The 18,171-nt window shown below is 40.0% G+C and overlaps 1 protein-coding gene and 1 long non-coding RNA gene across 5 annotated transcripts in view; one reads left to right on the plus strand and one right to left on the minus strand.

The window, feature by feature from the left end:
- The window catches only part of ZNHIT6 (zinc finger HIT-type containing 6), a 56,447-nt gene extending 51,629 nt beyond the window's left edge, over positions 1–4,818 (minus strand). Inside the window, exons 1-4 of the mRNA XM_060090034.1 lie at positions 3,947–4,818; positions 2,733–2,798; positions 2,539–2,645; positions 2,368–2,453 (exon numbers count right to left, since the gene is read on the minus strand). Coding sequence (XP_059946017.1) covers positions 2,368–2,453; positions 2,539–2,645; positions 2,733–2,798; positions 3,947–4,617 — 930 coding nt within the window. The 5' untranslated portion in view covers positions 4,618–4,818. The remainder of the gene's footprint in view (positions 1–2,367; positions 2,454–2,538; positions 2,646–2,732; positions 2,799–3,946) is intronic.
- Positions 4,819–4,941: 123 nt separating this feature from the next.
- The window catches only part of LOC132484017 (uncharacterized), a 132,136-nt gene continuing 118,906 nt past the window's right edge, over positions 4,942–18,171 (plus strand). For all 4 annotated transcript variants that reach the window (XR_009531144.1, XR_009531142.1, XR_009531143.1 and 1 more), the window contains exon 1: positions 4,942–5,137. This is a non-coding gene — a long non-coding RNA (uncharacterized LOC132484017). The remainder of the gene's footprint in view (positions 5,138–18,171) is intronic.

An 18,171-nucleotide genomic window follows, 5' to 3' on the forward strand; every position in this document is an offset into this window, starting at 1 on the left:
GCAACACTGTAAAACTTTTAGAAAATAGTTACAGGAGAACAGCTTCATAACAAGGTAGGGAAGGATTTCTTTATAAACTCATAAAACTATTAACTATAAAGGAAACATACAACAATTTTTACTACATGAAAATTAGGAACATCTGTTTACCATAAAACACTAAAGAGAGTAAAAAGACAAGCCACAGAATGAAGGAAGGAATTTATAACACATACAACCAACTAACAACTAGCATCTAAAAATACAAAGAATTACTACAAACCAGTAAGAAAAAACAACTGACCCATGAAAAGATGAACAAAAGACTTAACAGGCATACCACAAAGAAGAATATCCAATTGGCCAATAAAATATTTGAAGGGTGCTCAATCTCTTTAAGAATCAGACAACTACAAATTAAAAATCATAATAACATAACACAGCCATCAAATTGACAAAAACTCAGAAACTCTGACCAAGTCAAGTATTGGAGAGGATGCGACAATAGGTACACTTAAACACTACTGTGTGTATAAACTGGTATCACCACTTTGGAAAATGTTTTGGTAATATATAGTCAAATTGAAGATATGCACACGCCACCACAAAGCAATTCAGCTTCTAGTTATAAACCCCAGAAAAACATATGTATAAGCAAACCACAATTCCTAAACAGAAGTGTTCACCATAGCACTGTTTCTAAAATTTAGAAAACCCAGAGTCCATTTATTACAGAAAATCCAGAAATAAGAATGGTTCAGGAAAGGGCATAAAGCTGGTGGCAGGAACTTTTGAGAAGCTGGTAATGTTCTAATTTTAGACCTAGGTGGTAGTTACATGGATGTTTACTGCATAATTATTCATTAAATGGTGTATTTCTGGACCTCCCTGGTGGCGCAGTGGTTAAGAATCCACCCATCAATGCAGGGGACACAGGTTCGAGCCCTGGTCTGGGAAGATCCCACGTGCCGCGGAGCAACTGAGCCTGTGCGCCACAACTACTGAGCTTGCTCTCTAGAGCCTGTGAGCCACAACTACTGAGCCCGTGCACCACAACTACCGAAGCCCATGCGCCTAGAGCCTGTGCTCTGCAACAAGAGATGCCACCACAATGAGAAGCCCATGCACCGCAATGAAGATTAGCCCCTGCTTGCCGCAACTAGAGAAAGTCCACGTGCAGCAACGACGACCCAACGTAGCCAAAAAAAAAAAAAAAAAAGGTGTATTTCTATTTTATGCTTTTTTATATGCATGCCATATTTCACAAAAAGAAATTTAAAAAGTAATTTATCTTTTAAGTAGAATTTAATTATGTCTAATTAAGCTTGAGGGAAAAGAAGACTTGGTGCATGGTAATTTTTTTTTCAGATGTGGGTAATGTCATGTCTGTACCAGTAACACCAACAAAATAAACTGTTTAAACGGTACTAAAATTCTGCAACTCCAGTACCAAAATGGTATTGAAAAACGAAGATAATTCCATGATGTGATTTAATAATATTATTAAAGAAATTTTAGAACAACAGCAGCTGCAAAATACTTCAAATATGTAAGATTTTAATTTTGCATAGTGCATAAGGAATGAAAAAGGGATGAAAGTATGAAAATTAATTAAAACAACAAGTCCTGTTAGCTCTTCCTTCAAAATTCAAATCTAATCACTTCCCAATAATCCTAACAGCATCCTCTCTGACTAGAACCACAACAACAGCCTTATAACCGGTCTCCCAGCTTCCAATCTTCCACTCTTACCTACTCAAGTCCACTTTCCAGAGAGCAGCAAGAGTGATCTTTCAAAAAGCAAACAGGCTCAATATCCACCCATGGCTTCCATTTTTACTTCGAATACATTAGGAGCCCTCACTAGTTTCTTTAACCTCACATTCAACATGCTCCTCACTCAACTACGCTTCTGTCACCTTGCCCCTCTTTTAATTCCTCAAACACCCTAACTTCATCCCTGACTCATTCTTTACTTTTGCTTTTGTCTCTACCGGAAAGTCTTTCTCCAAACCTTCACATGACTGCCTCTTTCTCATCATTCAGACTGCTGCTTAAATGTCATCTCTCAGAGAAGCCTCTCCTGACTACTGTACGGAAAATAGTACCCTTATAACCCCCTCCTCCCCCAGCAAACAAACACCATTTTCATTTTCTTTAATCTCCTGTGTCCTATCTTCCACATGTACTTAACGTTACCTGAAATTATATTTGTTCCTCTACTCATCTCCTGTCTCTCCTGCTACAATACAAGCTCCATGAGGAGAAGGACCTTGTTTTGGTCACTGCTGTATCCCCAGTAACTTAATATATTTGTTGAGTGAAAAAAAAAAGAATCTAATTCATTAGAAGAAATTCTAACTGGAAGGGAGTAGAAGAAATACTTACATGTTTATTGCTTATTGGTCTTTTCAAGAAAGCATCTCTAGAAATATGGTCGGCTGTTCTTGCCACATCTTCCAAAAATCGATAATCTACAAATTTCGAAATAGAAAAATAAACAAATGATATATGCCAATGGCCAGGAAGCATCAATCGGCTATGCAGAAGATGGCTTACCACTTAGGAGATTCATTTCAGTAAATTGTTGCATTGAAACATATGCAGTTTTATCTCGAACTCCATTACATGTCAGTTCTGCTTTGTGTTTCTTTACACAGGGCAAACTGAAGAGACAAAAGAGGAGGTACTTTTACACTTTGAGGTAAAAAGGGTACAGGCAGAGATAACAGGGTAGGAAATGACATACATACCTGCAGGAATAGCGCATACAACGTGGACATCTGTACTTTGCTTCTTCTGTACCACAAGTTTCACATCTACAAAAGCCCACATGAAACTTGATAAATTATCAAATATTAATTTTACATGTTTATTTATAAACTTTTAATGCTGAGTCAATTACTCATCACAATCAATTTACAGACGTGTAATCATAGTGAATAAAGTAGATGCAAGTAACTCTTATGAAATACTTGATAGCTGTCAAACATCATTAGGAAATTCTCCTCTAGGAAATGACAACTACATTTACAATGTTGTTAATGATATGTAATTCAAGAAAACACGTATTAAATTAAAAAAAATCATCTCACTTTGACTTCCTTTTCTACTATAATCTGAGAATGAGATCATTCGATATTTTAACTTGTAACTCTTGACACTGTTAACAATTGTGTGTGTGCACATACCCAGAAGTCCAACCCATGAGCTATGTTTATTTATCTCAAAGGCAGACACACCAGAAAAAGATATAAGACCCAGGCAAATTTAGAGAGTAGCAGTTGCATCTTTCTCAACTCCTCACCCAACCTAGAATGGGCGTCAAAATAATCTAGAAATGCTATTATCCATCATCTGTCTTCAACTGTTCTTTCAGGATCTTGGGATACTGACAATCAAACTACAGCTACTTCTGTTTTACTCACTGTGTTCAAGACAGTGATAATCCCAAGAAACTGACTACTCTTATTTCCTATGCTGCCTCATTATCACACTATAAGGAAATTAAATCAAAAGCAATAAATATTCATAGTACCCACAGAGAAACTAGATAGTTGGGTGAGTTCAAGTGTATTTTGTCTAATTTTAACTTACTCCACTTTGTCCTTGTTGGTTTTATTAGACTTTTCCTCACACCTATCCTCTCTCAAAAGAATACTGAGCCAAGAGCATATTAAGTCAAGCCAGATTCTGGTCCAAGGGTTTTCTGGCCCCAAGAATTTTCACTTCCTAACTTGGCCACTGGACACTAGTACCAACCTCACATATTTTCACTGAATTTATTGTCATCTGACAAAACCCTCCCTTCCCAATCGCTCCCCCCCGCCATCATTCAGGCTCCAGGGGCCCAAACTAGCGCTTATTTATCATTATTCCACACCCTTCTGGTAGTGTAATTTCTTTCAATCTAGACAACAGAGAATTCCATAGCTTTATTCCCCCAATGGAATTCTCCTTGCCCTACCTTGACATGGCCAGTTTCCGCTTGGAGCCCACTGGGGGATTTATCTGAGGCTCTTCTTTCACCTTTGTATCATCCATCACTTCTTCTTTAGGGAAATACTTCTCTTCTTTTACACACACTTCATCCATTATTTCCTCCTTTTTTACGTTCTGATCAAGAAACATCTCCTCCCCTTTAACCTTCAAGCTATCTTTTTTCTCTTCCTTCACTTCTAGCCAGTCCATCACTTCTTCCTTCACCTTCACTTTCTCTTCTTTTAGCTCTGGTTCTTCCACCTTCTCTTCTTTTACCATCAAACTACTATCCGTCTCCTGCTTCACCTCCAACGTGCCTGGTTTTTCCTCTTTCACCTCAGGCCCATCCTCCACCTCCTGCTTTACCCACTGGTCATTCCGCATACCTTCTTTCATTTCTGACCAGTCCATTACTTCTTGCTTCACAACTGCTAGGTCCACTCGCATCTCCTCTGCCCTTGGTCCATTTCCTTCTTCCCCTTCCCCTGTCTTCCCCATTCCGGTCAGTCCATTCCCCGCCTCTCCACTGCCGGCCTCCTCGGTCCCTACTGTGCCCCTGCCTCTCTCTCCATCTGACTCGAGACTTAGCCGCGCCCCTTCAGCTCCACTCTGGAGACCTCCTCCCGACGTCTCCTCATTTTCAGGAGCAAAATCCATCAGCTCAAGATCCTTGACTTCCGTTGCCACTCAGTCCTTCAATATGCCTGGTCCACGCCAATAGGAATGAATTTCTGGCCACAACACCGACAGCGGCCCACGTGTGGATCAGAGAAGTAGCAAGAAGAAAACGCCGGCCCGGCGCGTCTATCCAAGCAGTCGTAAAGCAACGCTTCCGCGCATTGCCGCTTCACGACTCGTAGAGCTCTTTACGGCTCTGCTGCAGTCCGGCACAGATCCTACGGGATCCGAGTGAGGCCGCGCCCACTGTCATCCCGCCTTCGGGGCGGGGTTTTGCCAAACCCTTCCCTTGGGGAGGCCGCGCCCTATGCACGTGGCCACACGCTTCCGCTTAAAGAGAGCGGAGGATCTCCGCGCCGGGGGGGAGAAGCGGGACCCTCACAGCTTTGTAATTGGAAGACTACCCTAATCTGTTCTGAACGTGCATGAAAATGGAAGAAACACCTGATATTACGCCTCTCCATGCTTCAGTTTCTTCAGCAGTACTCCAGTGACGATGGTATTACAAATCTTTTGGTTTATTTTGATGATTAAGTGTAATCATGCATGGAAATAAGCTAGCAGTGATGAAAGTCAACATATGGTCGCTATTATTACTGGGAATCCTGATAGGTTTCAGGTAGGAAAGAGGGCATTAACTTTAATTCTTTCACTTCTTTGTCCGTAACAGCCGGCATCAGCCAGTTCCCCATTTATAGCATCTTACAGGATTCTCTCTAGGAGAGAGAATATATATATATATATATAGAGAGAGAGAGAGAGAGAGAGAGAGAGAGAGAGAGAGAGAATACATATATATTTTTAGAATATATATATTTTTAGAATATATATATAGAGAGAGATGTTAAAGAACCAAATAAATGCAGAGATACAACAGTCAAGGATTATATATACATATCCATATATATATATGGATATATATATATATATCACACACATATTTAAAGACTGGGCCAAAAATTCAACCCCCAGGACTAGAACATCTTAAAACCAAAACACAGAAAACAAAAACTAGCCTGGCATCCGTTTCAGTTACTTTTGAAAATTAATATTACATACTGGGCATTAGGCATTTTTACCTAATCTTTACATAATGTCTGAGATTCATATTTTTCTCTCTGCATAAGGAGACTTCAAAGAAATGGATTTTTAGCTTGGGCTGCTTTGTGCCAATCCTTCAAATCCTTTTATGGTTTGCAGGGCATTTAACTGTTATCACTCATTCACATGTTCATCAGGGAATGGGAATTTTGAATGGGTGAGCAGAATGAGGAAATTTTGAAACCTTAGTTGGGGCTCCACTGATACTGTAGCACTGGAAGGAACATTGAAGTAAGTTGGGAAAGTTTCGTAAAATTTTTTTTATGGGTTACGAGGAAGAGACTTCCAAAGGAGTCATATGGACAGTGTTTTGTCAGTATACTTAGAGGTGCCAGCTACCCATGGAGTCAAAAAGAGCCTGACTGGTAACCCTGTTACCGACCAGGGTTCTTGGACTCCTTAATCAATAGAAATTGATAAGAGGCCAGATAAGAAAATCAGGCAAGACTTTATTGGGACTAGTGCTGCAGCACAAGGGAGCGAAAACAAGTAACAGGTGCCTTTGTTGGCTCTTGGGGTGGGGGTGGGGCAGGAGGGAGCTGGTTCCCTTCCATGCGGTGAGGATAGGGGTGGGTCAGGGGTCCGCCTGAGGGGTGGCTTAGGTGGTCTGCCTATCTCCTTGGTAGTGCTGTGTGCAGGGTGCAAGTGCAGTACCCTGCTTTTGCTGCAGACTCCTGAGAAGTGGCAGTTGGGTTTTTGGTCTCTTGTATCTTGTTGTTTTTAATTTGCCCCACCTGCACACGGTTATTTTTAGTCCCTTATAGTTTCTTTGTATTCTGTTACTCTTTGTCCAGGTGCAAGCACTGCAGCAAAGGGTCCCAGGTCCCAGCCTGTCTCAGATTTGCAGGCCAGATTACGTTTATACTAGGAATAGGGGCTAAATGACAGAAAGAATCCATGTGGCCTTGCTAAAGACAACATTTGGGGGATGAGAACAAGAGGAAGTGTTTATTCTCATGAGAATAACAGATGTCCATTTAAGATCACAGAGAAAGTTGTGAAACTACAAATCAGACACCAGAAGCAAAAACGCTTTGGAGTATTTTGGATATTTGTCATTTTCCTACATTTTTTCTTGTAATCTGTATGTTTTTTTCACAGTCACTAGAGGGAATATCGTTAAACCAGTAAGGATTCTTGAGAGTATCACAGCTAGTCACTTAACTAAGTTAAACAATCAACACTTTAGGGCTGTAGTTTTGATGGAGGTATCAGAGGTTGTGGTGATGTTGTTAAATGGCAGTTTTGAGGGAAAAGGGGAACTTGAGTGGTCCTGCCGGAGAGAACTTTGGGTTGTTGGAGTATAGAGCAAGGGTATTGCCTGCAGGGACAGACATGGCAGGGACGGGGGGGATGAAGTTATTTGTGGGGCTATCATTGAATTCCTATCCAGTTCCTCAAACCCCTTTCCCTCCCTTTTCTACCTCAATGGAGTAGAGGGACAAGCCCAGCTCCTGCAGTATAGGATTGAACCTTCATGCTATCCGCTATCATCTCTGTCTCCCAGCCCCGCACCAGGCATCCATGGTGCAGCTCTCCTACTCACTTTGGGAGCTGGCCCTTTGCCAAAATCATAGTTGAGTTCAATTTAACAGCTAGAAAGCTGGGGATACTTTCTAGGAAAGCATCTAAGCTAAGACTGAAATACCATGAGAGAGTGTATATTATGGTCGGTTAAAACCATTTTGGTGGCTCAGCAGGCAGTGTCTGGTTGACTATAGGGTAAAGATTAGGAGGGCCTTTCCTGATCACTTAATGGACAGGTAAGAAAGTGAAGACCCAGAGAAATAAAATGATTTGCTCAAGATTACGTGGCTATTAGTGGCAGTACTCTAACAGAAAATTAATGATCTGGTCAAAGCCTTTGTTCGCACCTGAGCCTGGTTAAAATAAAGGCTGGAAAGTGGAAGTGCAGCTGGGCCCACACAAGAGGCAGGAACCAGAAAGCCTGGAAGCCTGAATTTTATCTTGTGGGCATGTGTTGTGATGGGTTGCATGTTGGGTTACTGAGAAACAGATGCTGTTAGGAGTTATTAGGGTTCAATGCCTGTAAAGAAAGGAAGAGGAAGCAGGATTGGTCAAAGAGAGAATTTAAGATGTGATGCAGGTCTGACAAGTCTTTGGCCAACTTGCCGGGTAGCTCTGGAGAAAGCGTTTTCTTTCGAGTGTCCGGCATCAGGCAGAACTATTCCATGCTTTATATCTGACCCCACTCAGTCACCTGATGCAGGCTGCCCCAGAAAGGGCGTCACCTTGGGCAGTAGGCTTCTCTGCAGCTGGAGCTGACAGCTGGAGGCTGATGACTGCACTTCTTGTGGCTGCATATCAAGTTCTTTGAAGGGGGATCTGGGTGGCACCTCTCCATGGCTGCCACAGTGTGAATGTGTGTTTGCCTTGGTGGCCACAGGGCCTTTTGTCACTGAATCCGCTTCGTTCTTCTTTCTTTGAAGGCCAGTTGTCTCTCTTCCATGTACCTTGTTAAAAAATACAGCCACTCCACAACCCCCGGGTTTATATATCCTCAGTGCGTGTAGTCATAGAGACTCACTATCGTCCATTTCCAAATGTCTGGGGAAGAGTCTGAGTGGATAAGCAAAGTAAGGGGGGATAGGATCTCTTAGTGTAAACATGATTGTGGAGTTGTCAGGGAAGACCAGTTTGATCTGGGCAGTGTTCTCTGATGACAATGGGAAAAGTACTGGGTTTAAGTCTCCAAGCTACGTGCTACTTAGCTACCAGCAGCCACTAGTTGTGTGACCATGCCACGTCTAATTTGGTTTCTTCATCTGTAAAATGGAGATAGTTATACCTATTTAACAGAGCTGTTTTGAGAATTAAATGAGAAAATGTATGTGAGCTTTTAAACAGTAAAGCATTTTATAATAAGTATTATTTTCCTCATTCTACTAGTAATTTTGAAAGCTTCACTGATGACAGCTTACTTGTTTTCTCTTTCAGACTGTGGAGGACAAAGCTGAGATAATCACATTCCCCAGTTCTCAGCACATTCTCACCATGTGCGACAATCCTTTCTTTAATGTTTTCGTCATTTGTACATCTCCTCTCTCATTACCCTCCGCCTCACTCTCATGCGTTTGATATGGTTCCTTACGTAAACACGTCTTTGTGAAATACATAGTGTTGTTTTATTGTGTGTTATTTGTAACAGCTTCCTTGAGGTATAATTCACATAAAAATACACCTATTAAAAAGATACACCTATTATAAACTTACAATTCAGTAACTTTAAATTTATGGAGTTGTGCAACCATCACAACAGTCCAGTTTTAGAACATTTCCATCTTCGCCCCAAATTCCATTGTTTCCATTTGCAGTCAGTCTCTGTTCCCAGGCAACCATTGATCTGTTTCCTATCTCTATAGATTTGCCTTTCTTGGAAGTGTCATATGAAATCATACAATATGTGGTCTTTTGAGTTTGGCTTCTTTCATTTAGCATAAAGTTTTTGAAGCTTACCCATGTTGTAGCATGTATTGGTGGTTTGTTCCCTTTTTATTTCTGCATAATATTCCATTGTATAGATATATCACATTATGTTCATCCCTTTACTAGCTGATGGACATTTGGATTGCTTCCAGGTTTGGTATTATGAATAATTATGCTTCCACATTCACATACAAGTCTTTGTGTATACATATATTTTCATTTCCCTTGAGTAGATAGGTACCTGGGAGTGGAATTTCTGGACCATGTAGAAAGTTTATGTTTAATTTTTTAAGAAATAGTCAAACTGTTTCCCAAAATATCTATTCCATTTTACATTCCCACTGGCAAAGTATTAGGGTTCCAGTTTCTCTACATTTCTTGCCCAAATTTGGTATGGTCAGTCTTTTTGATTACGGGTATATAGTGATATCTCATTGTGAATTTAATTTGCATTTTCTTAATGACTAGTAATGATGTTGAGTATCTTTTCATGTGCTTACTGGTCATTCATATGTGAAATATTTATTAGTGAAATGTTTATTCAAATCTTTTGCCTATTTTTTCTTGTTATCTTTTACTTTTTAAGTTAAAAAAATTTAATACAATTTTACAAGGTTATTTTCCATTTAGTTATTACACAGTATTGGCTGTATTCCCTGTGTTGGTACGATACATCCTTGAGCCTGCCTTACAACAAATAGTTTGTACCTCGCACTCCCCAACTCTTATATTGCCCCTCCTGCCCCCCACCCCGACCCAAGTGGCTACCAGTAGCTTGTTCTCTATATCTGTGAGTCTTCTTTTGTGTTATGTAATAGCGGCGGGGCGAGCGCACAGCTATTAGCACATGACGGTTAGTGCTTGGCAGTTAGAGGTCCCACTCTGCCAACAGTCTGCATGCGGTGTTCCTCGGGGCAGAGAGTGCCGTGAGAGGCGGATCTCAGCCTTCTCCCCGGGGCCCTCCAGTCCCCCTGGCCTTGGGCCGGCGGGTGAGCTGGGGAGCCGGGGACAGGCTGAGGGCTGTGTCCTGCAGGGCTCCAGAGCCCTCACCACAGCCACCCACTGGTCGGACCCAGGCCTTGAAGCAGCAGCGACCCTCTCCCCCATCCCCACCTCTGCGACCTAACGGTGGCAGCCGTGTCCACGGGTCGCAGTCCGGGAAATCCGGCACCTGTTTGGGCGGCCTGAGGAGCCTGAGGGCCAGTTGAGTCCTGGGCACCTTGCTCCCTCACTGGTGATGGCTGGGCAGGGTCTGGGACTTGGCCCTGAGGGCGCCACCAACTGAGATCTGCCTCCTCAGCTGCGTCTGGGCACTGGTGGGAGGACCCAGACTGGGTACTGGACGAAGGCTCCTGGGCACGGTAACCAGCCCGCGAAGGGACCCCTTCCTCTTAGACAGGGCTTGGACCTCGGAGGTCAAAAGTTGAACCTTGGGTCCTTGCCCTTTCTTGTCAGAACAGAGAATAACCTTTGTTTCGGTGGAGGTTTACAGGAACATCATGACCTATGACCTGACCTCGAAAACGAAGGATCTGACACCAAAAAGTTTGCAACAACTAACCACGCCCCTTCCTCACCTTTCCTATAAAAGGCTTTGCTAGAAGCTTTCAGGGAGTTTGGGGTTTTTAAGGCCTGAGCCACCCATCTCCTTGCATGGCCCTGCAGTAAACCTTTCTCTGCTCCAGACTCCAACATTTTGATATTGTTTGGCTTCACTGTGTGTTGGGCACATGGACTTGCATTGAGTAACAGTTATATTCGCTAGTTTGTTGTATTTTATAGATTCCACATATAAGTGATATCATGCATTATCTGTCTTATTTCACTTAGCATAATGCCCTCCAAGTTCATCCATGTTCCTGCAAATGGCAAAATTTTGTTCTTTTTTATGGCTGAGTAGTATTCCATTGTAAAGACATACCGCCTCCTCTTTACCTATTCATCTGTTGATGGACCCTTATGTTGCTTCCATATCTTGGCAATTGTAAATAATGCTGCGGTGAACATTGGGGTGCATGTGTCCTTTCAAATTAGTGTTTTTGTTTTCTTCAGATACATACCCAGGAGTGGAATTGCTGGGTCATATAGTAGTTCTACTTTTAGTTTTTTGAGAAACCTCCATACTGTTTTCCACAATGACTGCGTGAATTCATATTCCCACCAACAGTGTACATAGGTTTGTTTGTTTTTTGTTGTTGTTTTTGAATTGCTCAGTTTTAATTGAATGAATTCAGAATTGGGAGACTTTTTCCAAGAAACATGTGAAACTTACACCTAAAATTCAAGGCTTTTTAGAGCCTTAGAGTAATGGTTATTCTTTTCTCATTCTCAATGAGTCCCTCTCTCTCTCTCTTTTTTTCTGTCTCTCTGGTTCTGGATTTTTTACATAATCATTTATGCATAAAGTTTTGAGCCAGGAGAAGGTAAAAAACATTGTGGAATTCTTGGAGGTCCTTAGAATGCTATGGGTTGCTAGAGTTCAAAGTAGTTTTCTCTACTGAAATGGACAAAGTGAGACTAATTCTTTTGGCTTATCAGGAGGGTATGCATGGATTAAATGTGATCATAGTATAGTAAAACTTTATTTTTAGATACATACATCTAAGTGAATATTACCCTTCTAAGTAGTCAACTAGGGATTGCATATACTTATTTTTCTTGATGCTGTTGTTTAAAAATAGGTTTTATAACTTTTTTCTTAGATTTATCTTCTGGAATAGTTTGAATCAAGATAAAGCTTGTTTCACATATTGTTTTTGATATATTTTTTAACATTTTTATTTTATATTGGAGTAGAGTTGATTTACAATGTTGTGTCAGTTTTAGGTGTACAGCAAAATGATTCAACTATACATATAATATATGTGTAATTCTCTTTTTCAGATTCTTTTCCCATATACATTATTACAGAATATTGAGTAGAGTTCCCTGTGCTATACAGTAGGCCCTTGTTGAGTATGTATTTCATATATAGTAGTGTGTATATGTTAATCCCAAACTCTTAATTTACCCCTCCCCCCACCTTTCCCCTTTGGTAAACATGTTTGTTTTCTGTGTCTGTGAGTCTGCTTCTGTTGTGTAATTAAGTTATTTTTAATCTTTTTTTTAAGATTCTACATATAAGTGCTATTATATGATATTTGTCTTTCTCTGTCTGACTTACATCACTTAGTATCATAATCTCTAGGTCCATCCACATTGCTGCAAATGGCATTATTTCATTCTTTTTTATGTCTGAGTAATATTCCATTGTATATATGTACCACATCTTCTTTATGCATTCATCTGTCAGTGGACACTCAGGTTGCTTCCATGTCTTGGCTATTGTAAATAGTGCTGCAATGAATATTGGGGTGCATATATTTTTTCGAAGCATGATTTTCTCCAGATGTATGCCCAGAAGTGGGATTGCTGGATCATATGGCAACTGTGTTTTTAGTTTTTTAAGGACCCTCCATAGTGGCTGTACCAATTTACATTTCCACCAACAGTGTAGGAGGGTTCTCTTTTCTCCACACCCTGTCCAGCTTTTATTGCTTGTAGACTTTTTGATGATGGCCATTCTGACTGGTGTGAGGTGATACCTCATTGTAGTTTTGATTTGCATTTCTCTAATAAATAGTGATGTTGAGCATCTTTTCGTGTGCTTTTTGGCCATCTGTATGTCTTCTTTGGGCAAATATCTATTTAGATCTTTCACCCATTTTTTGATTGGGTTTTTTTGATATTGAGCTGCATGAGCTATTTGTATATTTTGGAGATTAATCTCTTGTCAGTTGCTTCATTTGTAAATATTTTCTTCCATTCCATGGGTTGTCTTTTTGTTCTGTTTATGATTTCCATTGCTGTGCAAAAGCTTTTAAGTTTAATTAGGTCCCATTGGTTTATTTTTGTTTTTATTTTCATTACTCTAGGAGGTAAATCCAAAAAGATATTGCTGCGATTTATGTCAAAGAGTGTTCTGCCTATGTTTTCCTCTAAGAGATTTATAGTATCTGGCCTTACATTTAGGTCTTTAATCCATTTTGAGTTTATTTTTGTGTATGGTGTTTAAAGAATGTTCTAATTTCTTTCTTTTACATGTAGGTGTCCAGTTTTCCCAGTACCACTTATTGAAGAGACTGTCTTTTCTCCCTTGTATAGTCTTGCCTCCTTTGTTGTAGATTAATTGACCATAGGTGCATGGGTTTATTTCTGGGCTTTCTATTCTGTTCCTTTGATCTATAAGTCTGTTTTTGTGCCAGTACCATACGGTCTTGATTACTGTAGCTTTATAGTATAGTCTGAAGTCAGGGAACCTGATTCCTCCAGCTCCATTTTTCTTTCTCAAGATTGCTTTGGCTATTTGGGGTCTTTTGTGTTTCCATACAAATTTTAAGATATTTTCTTTTAGACCTGCAAAAAATGCCATTGGTAATTTGATAGGGATTGCATTGAATCTGTAGATTGCCTTGGGTAGTATAGTCATTTTGACAATATGAATTCTTCCAACCCAGGATCATGGTATATCTTTCCATCTGTCTGTGTAATCTTTGATTTCTTTCATCAGTATCTGAGTACACGTCTTTTGCTTCCTTAGGTAGGTTTATTCCTAGGTCCTTTATTCTTTTTGATGTGATGGTATAAGGGATTGTTTTCTTAATTTCTCTTTCTGATCTTTTGTTGTTAGTTGTAGAAATGTAACAGATTTCTGTGTATTAATTTTTTATCTTGCAACTTTACCAAATTCATTGATTAGCTCCAGTAGTTTTCTGGTGGCATCTTTAGGATTTTCTATGTGTAGTATCATGTCATCTACAAACAGTGACAGTTTTACTTTTTTTCCAATTTGGATCCCCTTTATTTCTTTTTCTTCTTTGATTGCCATGGTTAGGACTTCCAAAACCATGCTGAATAAAAGTGGCGAGAGTGGCATTCTTGTCTTGCTCCTGGTCTGAGAGGAAATGCTTTCATTTTTTCACCATTATGTTAGCTGTAGGTTTGTCATATATGGCCTTTATTATGTTGTTGGTATGTTCCCTCTGTGCCCACTTTCTGGAGAGTTTTTATCATAAATGGGTGTTGAATTTTGTCAAAAGCTTTTTCTGCATCTATTGAGATGATCATATGGTTTTTATTCTTCAGTTTGTTGATGTGGTGTGTCATACTGTTTGATGTGCAGGTGTTGAAAAATCCTTGAATGCCTGGGATAAATCCCGCTTGATCATGGTGTATGATTGTTTTAATGTATTGTTGGATTCAGTTTTCTAGTATTTTGTTGAGGATTTTTGTGTTGTGTTCTTCAGTGATATTAGCCTGTAATTTTGTGTGTGTGTTTGGTATCTTTGGTGTTGGTATCAGGGTGATGGTGGCCTCATAGAATGAGTTTGGAGTGTTCCTTCCTCTTCAATTTTTGGGAATATTTTTAGAAGGCTATGTTAATTCTTCTCTAAAAGTTTGATAGAATTCGCCTGTGAAGCCATCTGGTCCTGGACTTTTGTTTGTTGGAAGTTTTCAAATCATAGTTTCAATTTCAGTATTTGTGATTGTTCTGTTCATATTTTCTATTTTTTCCTGTTTCAGTCTTGGGAGACTGTACCTTTCTAAGAATTTGTCCTTTTCTTCTAGGTTGTCCATTTTATTGGCATATAGTTGCTTATAGTAGTCTCTTATGATTCTCTGTATTTCTGTGGTGCCTGTTGTAACTTCTCTTTTTTCATTTCTAATTTTATTGATTTGAGACCTCTCCCTTTTTTTCCTTGGTGGGTCTGGCTAAAGGTTTAAGAATTTTTATTTTTTTATTTTTTATTTTTTTGGTGGTATGCGGGCCTCTCACTGTTGTGGCCTCTTCTGTTGCGGAGCACAGGTTCTGGACACTCAGGCTCAGTGGCCATGGGTCACGGGCCCAGCCGCTCCACGGCATGTGGGATCTTCCCGGACTGGGGCACGAACCTGTGTCCCCTGCATCGGCAGGTGGACTCTCAACCACTGCGCCACCAGGGAAGCCCAAGAATTTTTTTTTATCTTTTCAAAGAACCAGCTTTTAGTTTCATTGATCTTTTCTATTGTTTTCTTCATCTCTATTTCATTTATTTCTGCTCTGATCTTTATGATTTCTTTCCTTCTACTAACTTTGGAATTTTTGTTCTTTTTGTCTCTAGTTCCTTTAGGTGTAAGGTTAGGTTGTTTACTTGAGATTTTTCTTGTTCCCTGAGGTAAAATTGTTTTGCTATAAATATCCCTCTTAGAACTGCTTTTGCTGCGTCTCATAGGTTTTGGATCGTTGTATTTTCATTTTCATTTGTCTCTAGATACTTTTTGATTTCTGCTTTGATATCTTCAGTGTTCCATTGGTTCCTTAGCAGCATATTGTTTAGCCTCCACGTGTTTGTGTTTTTTATGGTCTTTTCTTTGTAGTTGATTTCTAATCTCATAGCGTTGTGGTCGGAAAAGATGCTTGATAAGATTTCCGTTTTCTTAAATTTACTGAAACTTGCTTTATGACCAAGCATGTGATCTATCCTGGAGAACGCTTCATCTGCACTTGAAAAGAGTGTGTGCTCTGCTGCTTTTGCATGGAGTGCTATATAAATATTAATTTAGTCCATCTCGTCTAATGTGTCACTTAAGGCCTGTGTTTCTTTATTGATTTTTTGTCTGGATCATTTGACCATTGATATAAGTGAGGTGTTGAAGTCCCCCACTATTATTGAGTTACTGTCGATTTCTCCTTTTATGGCTGTTAGCATTTGCCTTATATATTGAGGTGTTCCTATGTTGGGTGCATATATATTTACAATTATTACATTTTCTTCTTGAATCTATCCCTTGATCATTATGTAGTGTTCATCTTTGTTTCTTATAACAGTCTTTATTTTAGAGTCTATTTTGTCTGATATGAGTATTGCTACCCCAGCTTTCTTTTGATTTCCATTTGCATAGAATACTTTTTTTCATCCCCTCACTTTGAGTTTGTGTGTGTCCCTCGATCTGAAGTGGGTCTCTTGTAGACAGCATATATATGGGTCTTTGTTTTTGTATCCATTTAGCCAGTGTGTCTTTTGGTTGGAGTGTTTAATCCATTTATATAACAGGTAATTACCAATATGTATGTTCTTATTGCCATTTTGTTAATTGTTTTGGATTTGTTTTTGTAGATCTTTTGCTTCCCTTCCTCTTTTGTTCTCTTCTCTTCTTCTTTGGTGATGCTCTTTGGTGTTGTGTTTGGATTTCTATTTCTTTTTTGTGTGTATATCTATTGTAGATTTTTGAGTTTTGGTTACTGTGAGGTTTTGATATAGCAGTCCATGTATATACAAGACTTTTAAAGTTGCTGGTCTCTTAATTTTCAAATGCATCCCTAGTATCCTGCATTTGTACTTTCCTCTTCTCACGATTGCTCGTTTTGATATCATACTTGTTTGTGGATGATTTTCTACCTTTACTGTATGTTTGCCTTTGTTAGTGAGCTTTCCCATTTGTAATTTTCTTGTTTCTAGTTGTGGCCTTTGCTTTTCTGCCTAGAGAAGTTCCTTTAGCATTTGTTGTAAAGATGGTTTGGTGGTGCTGAATTCTCTTAGCTTTTGCTTGTCTGTAAAGCTTTTGATTTCTCTTTTGAATCTGAATGAGAGCCTTGCTGGGTAGAGTATTCTTAGTTGTAAGTTTTTCCCTTTTTTCACTTTAAATATATCATGCCACTCCCTTCTGGCCTGCAGAGTTTCTGCTGAAAAATCAGCTGATAATGTTATAGGGACTCCCTTGTATGTTATTTGTTGCTTTTCCCTTGTTGCTTTTAATATTTTCTCTGTTTTCAATTCTTGACTATTTGATTAATATATGTCTCGGTGTCTTCCTCCTTGGGTTTATCCTGTATGGGACTTCCTGTGCTTCCTGGACTTGGGTGACTGTTTCCTTTCCCATGTTAGGGAATTTTTCAGCTATTATCTCTTCAGGTATTTTCTCAGGCTCTTTCTTTCCCTCTTCCCTTTCTGAGACCCCTATAATGGGAATGTTTGTGCATTTAATGTTGTCTCAGAGGTCTCTTAAACTGTCCTCATTTCTTTTCATTCTTTTTTCTTTTTTCTCTTCTGCAGCAGTGATTTCCACCATTCTGTCTTCCAGGTCATTTATAAATTCTTTTGCCTCAGATATTTTGCTATTGATTCCTTCTAGTGTGTTTTTTATTTCAGTTATTGTACTGTTCATCTCTGTTTGTTTATTCTTTAAATCTTCTAGGTCTTTGGTAAACATTTCTTATATCTTGGTCTGTGCCTCCATTCTTTTTCAGAGATTTGGATCATCTTTACTGTCATTACTGTTAATTCTTTTTCTGGTAGATTGCCTATCTCCCCTTCACTTAGTTGTTTTTCTGGGGTTTTATCTTGTTCCTTCATCTGGAGCATATTCTTCTGACGTCTCATTTTGTCTAACTTTCTGTGTTTGTAGTCTGCATTCTGCAGGCTGCAGGATTCTGCTTCCTCTTGCTTCTGATGTCTGCCCTGTCATGGGTGAGGCTGGTCTAGAGGCTTGAGCAAGCTTACTGGTAGGAGGGACTGGTACCTGCCCATTGGTGGGTGGAGCTGGGTCTTATCCCTCTTCTGGGCAGGGGTGTGTCAAGGGGTGTGTTTAGAGGTGGCTGTAGGCTCAGGAAGACTTTAGGCACCCTGTCTGCTGATGGGTGGGACTGTGTTCCCAACCTGTTGGTGGCTTGGCCTGAGGCATCCCAGCACTGGAGCCTACGGGCTATTGGGTGGGGCCAGGTCTTGGTGTCAAAATGGCAGCCTCCAGGAGAGCTCACACCTATGAATAATACCTGGTACCTTTGCCACCAGTGTCCCTGTGCCCACAGTGAACCACAGCTGCCCCCCTGCCTCTCCAGGAAACCCTCCCAATACCAGCAGGTAGGTCTGGCCCAAGCTCCTGTGAAGTTACTCCTTCTTTGCTGCATCCTGATGCACATGAGACCTTGATGTGTGCCTTCTAAGGGTAGAGTTTCTATTTCCCCTA

Source organism: Mesoplodon densirostris, chromosome 2 (assembly GCF_025265405.1).
Source record: "Mesoplodon densirostris isolate mMesDen1 chromosome 2, mMesDen1 primary haplotype, whole genome shotgun sequence".
Taxonomy (NCBI): domain Eukaryota; kingdom Metazoa; phylum Chordata; class Mammalia; order Artiodactyla; family Ziphiidae; genus Mesoplodon; species Mesoplodon densirostris.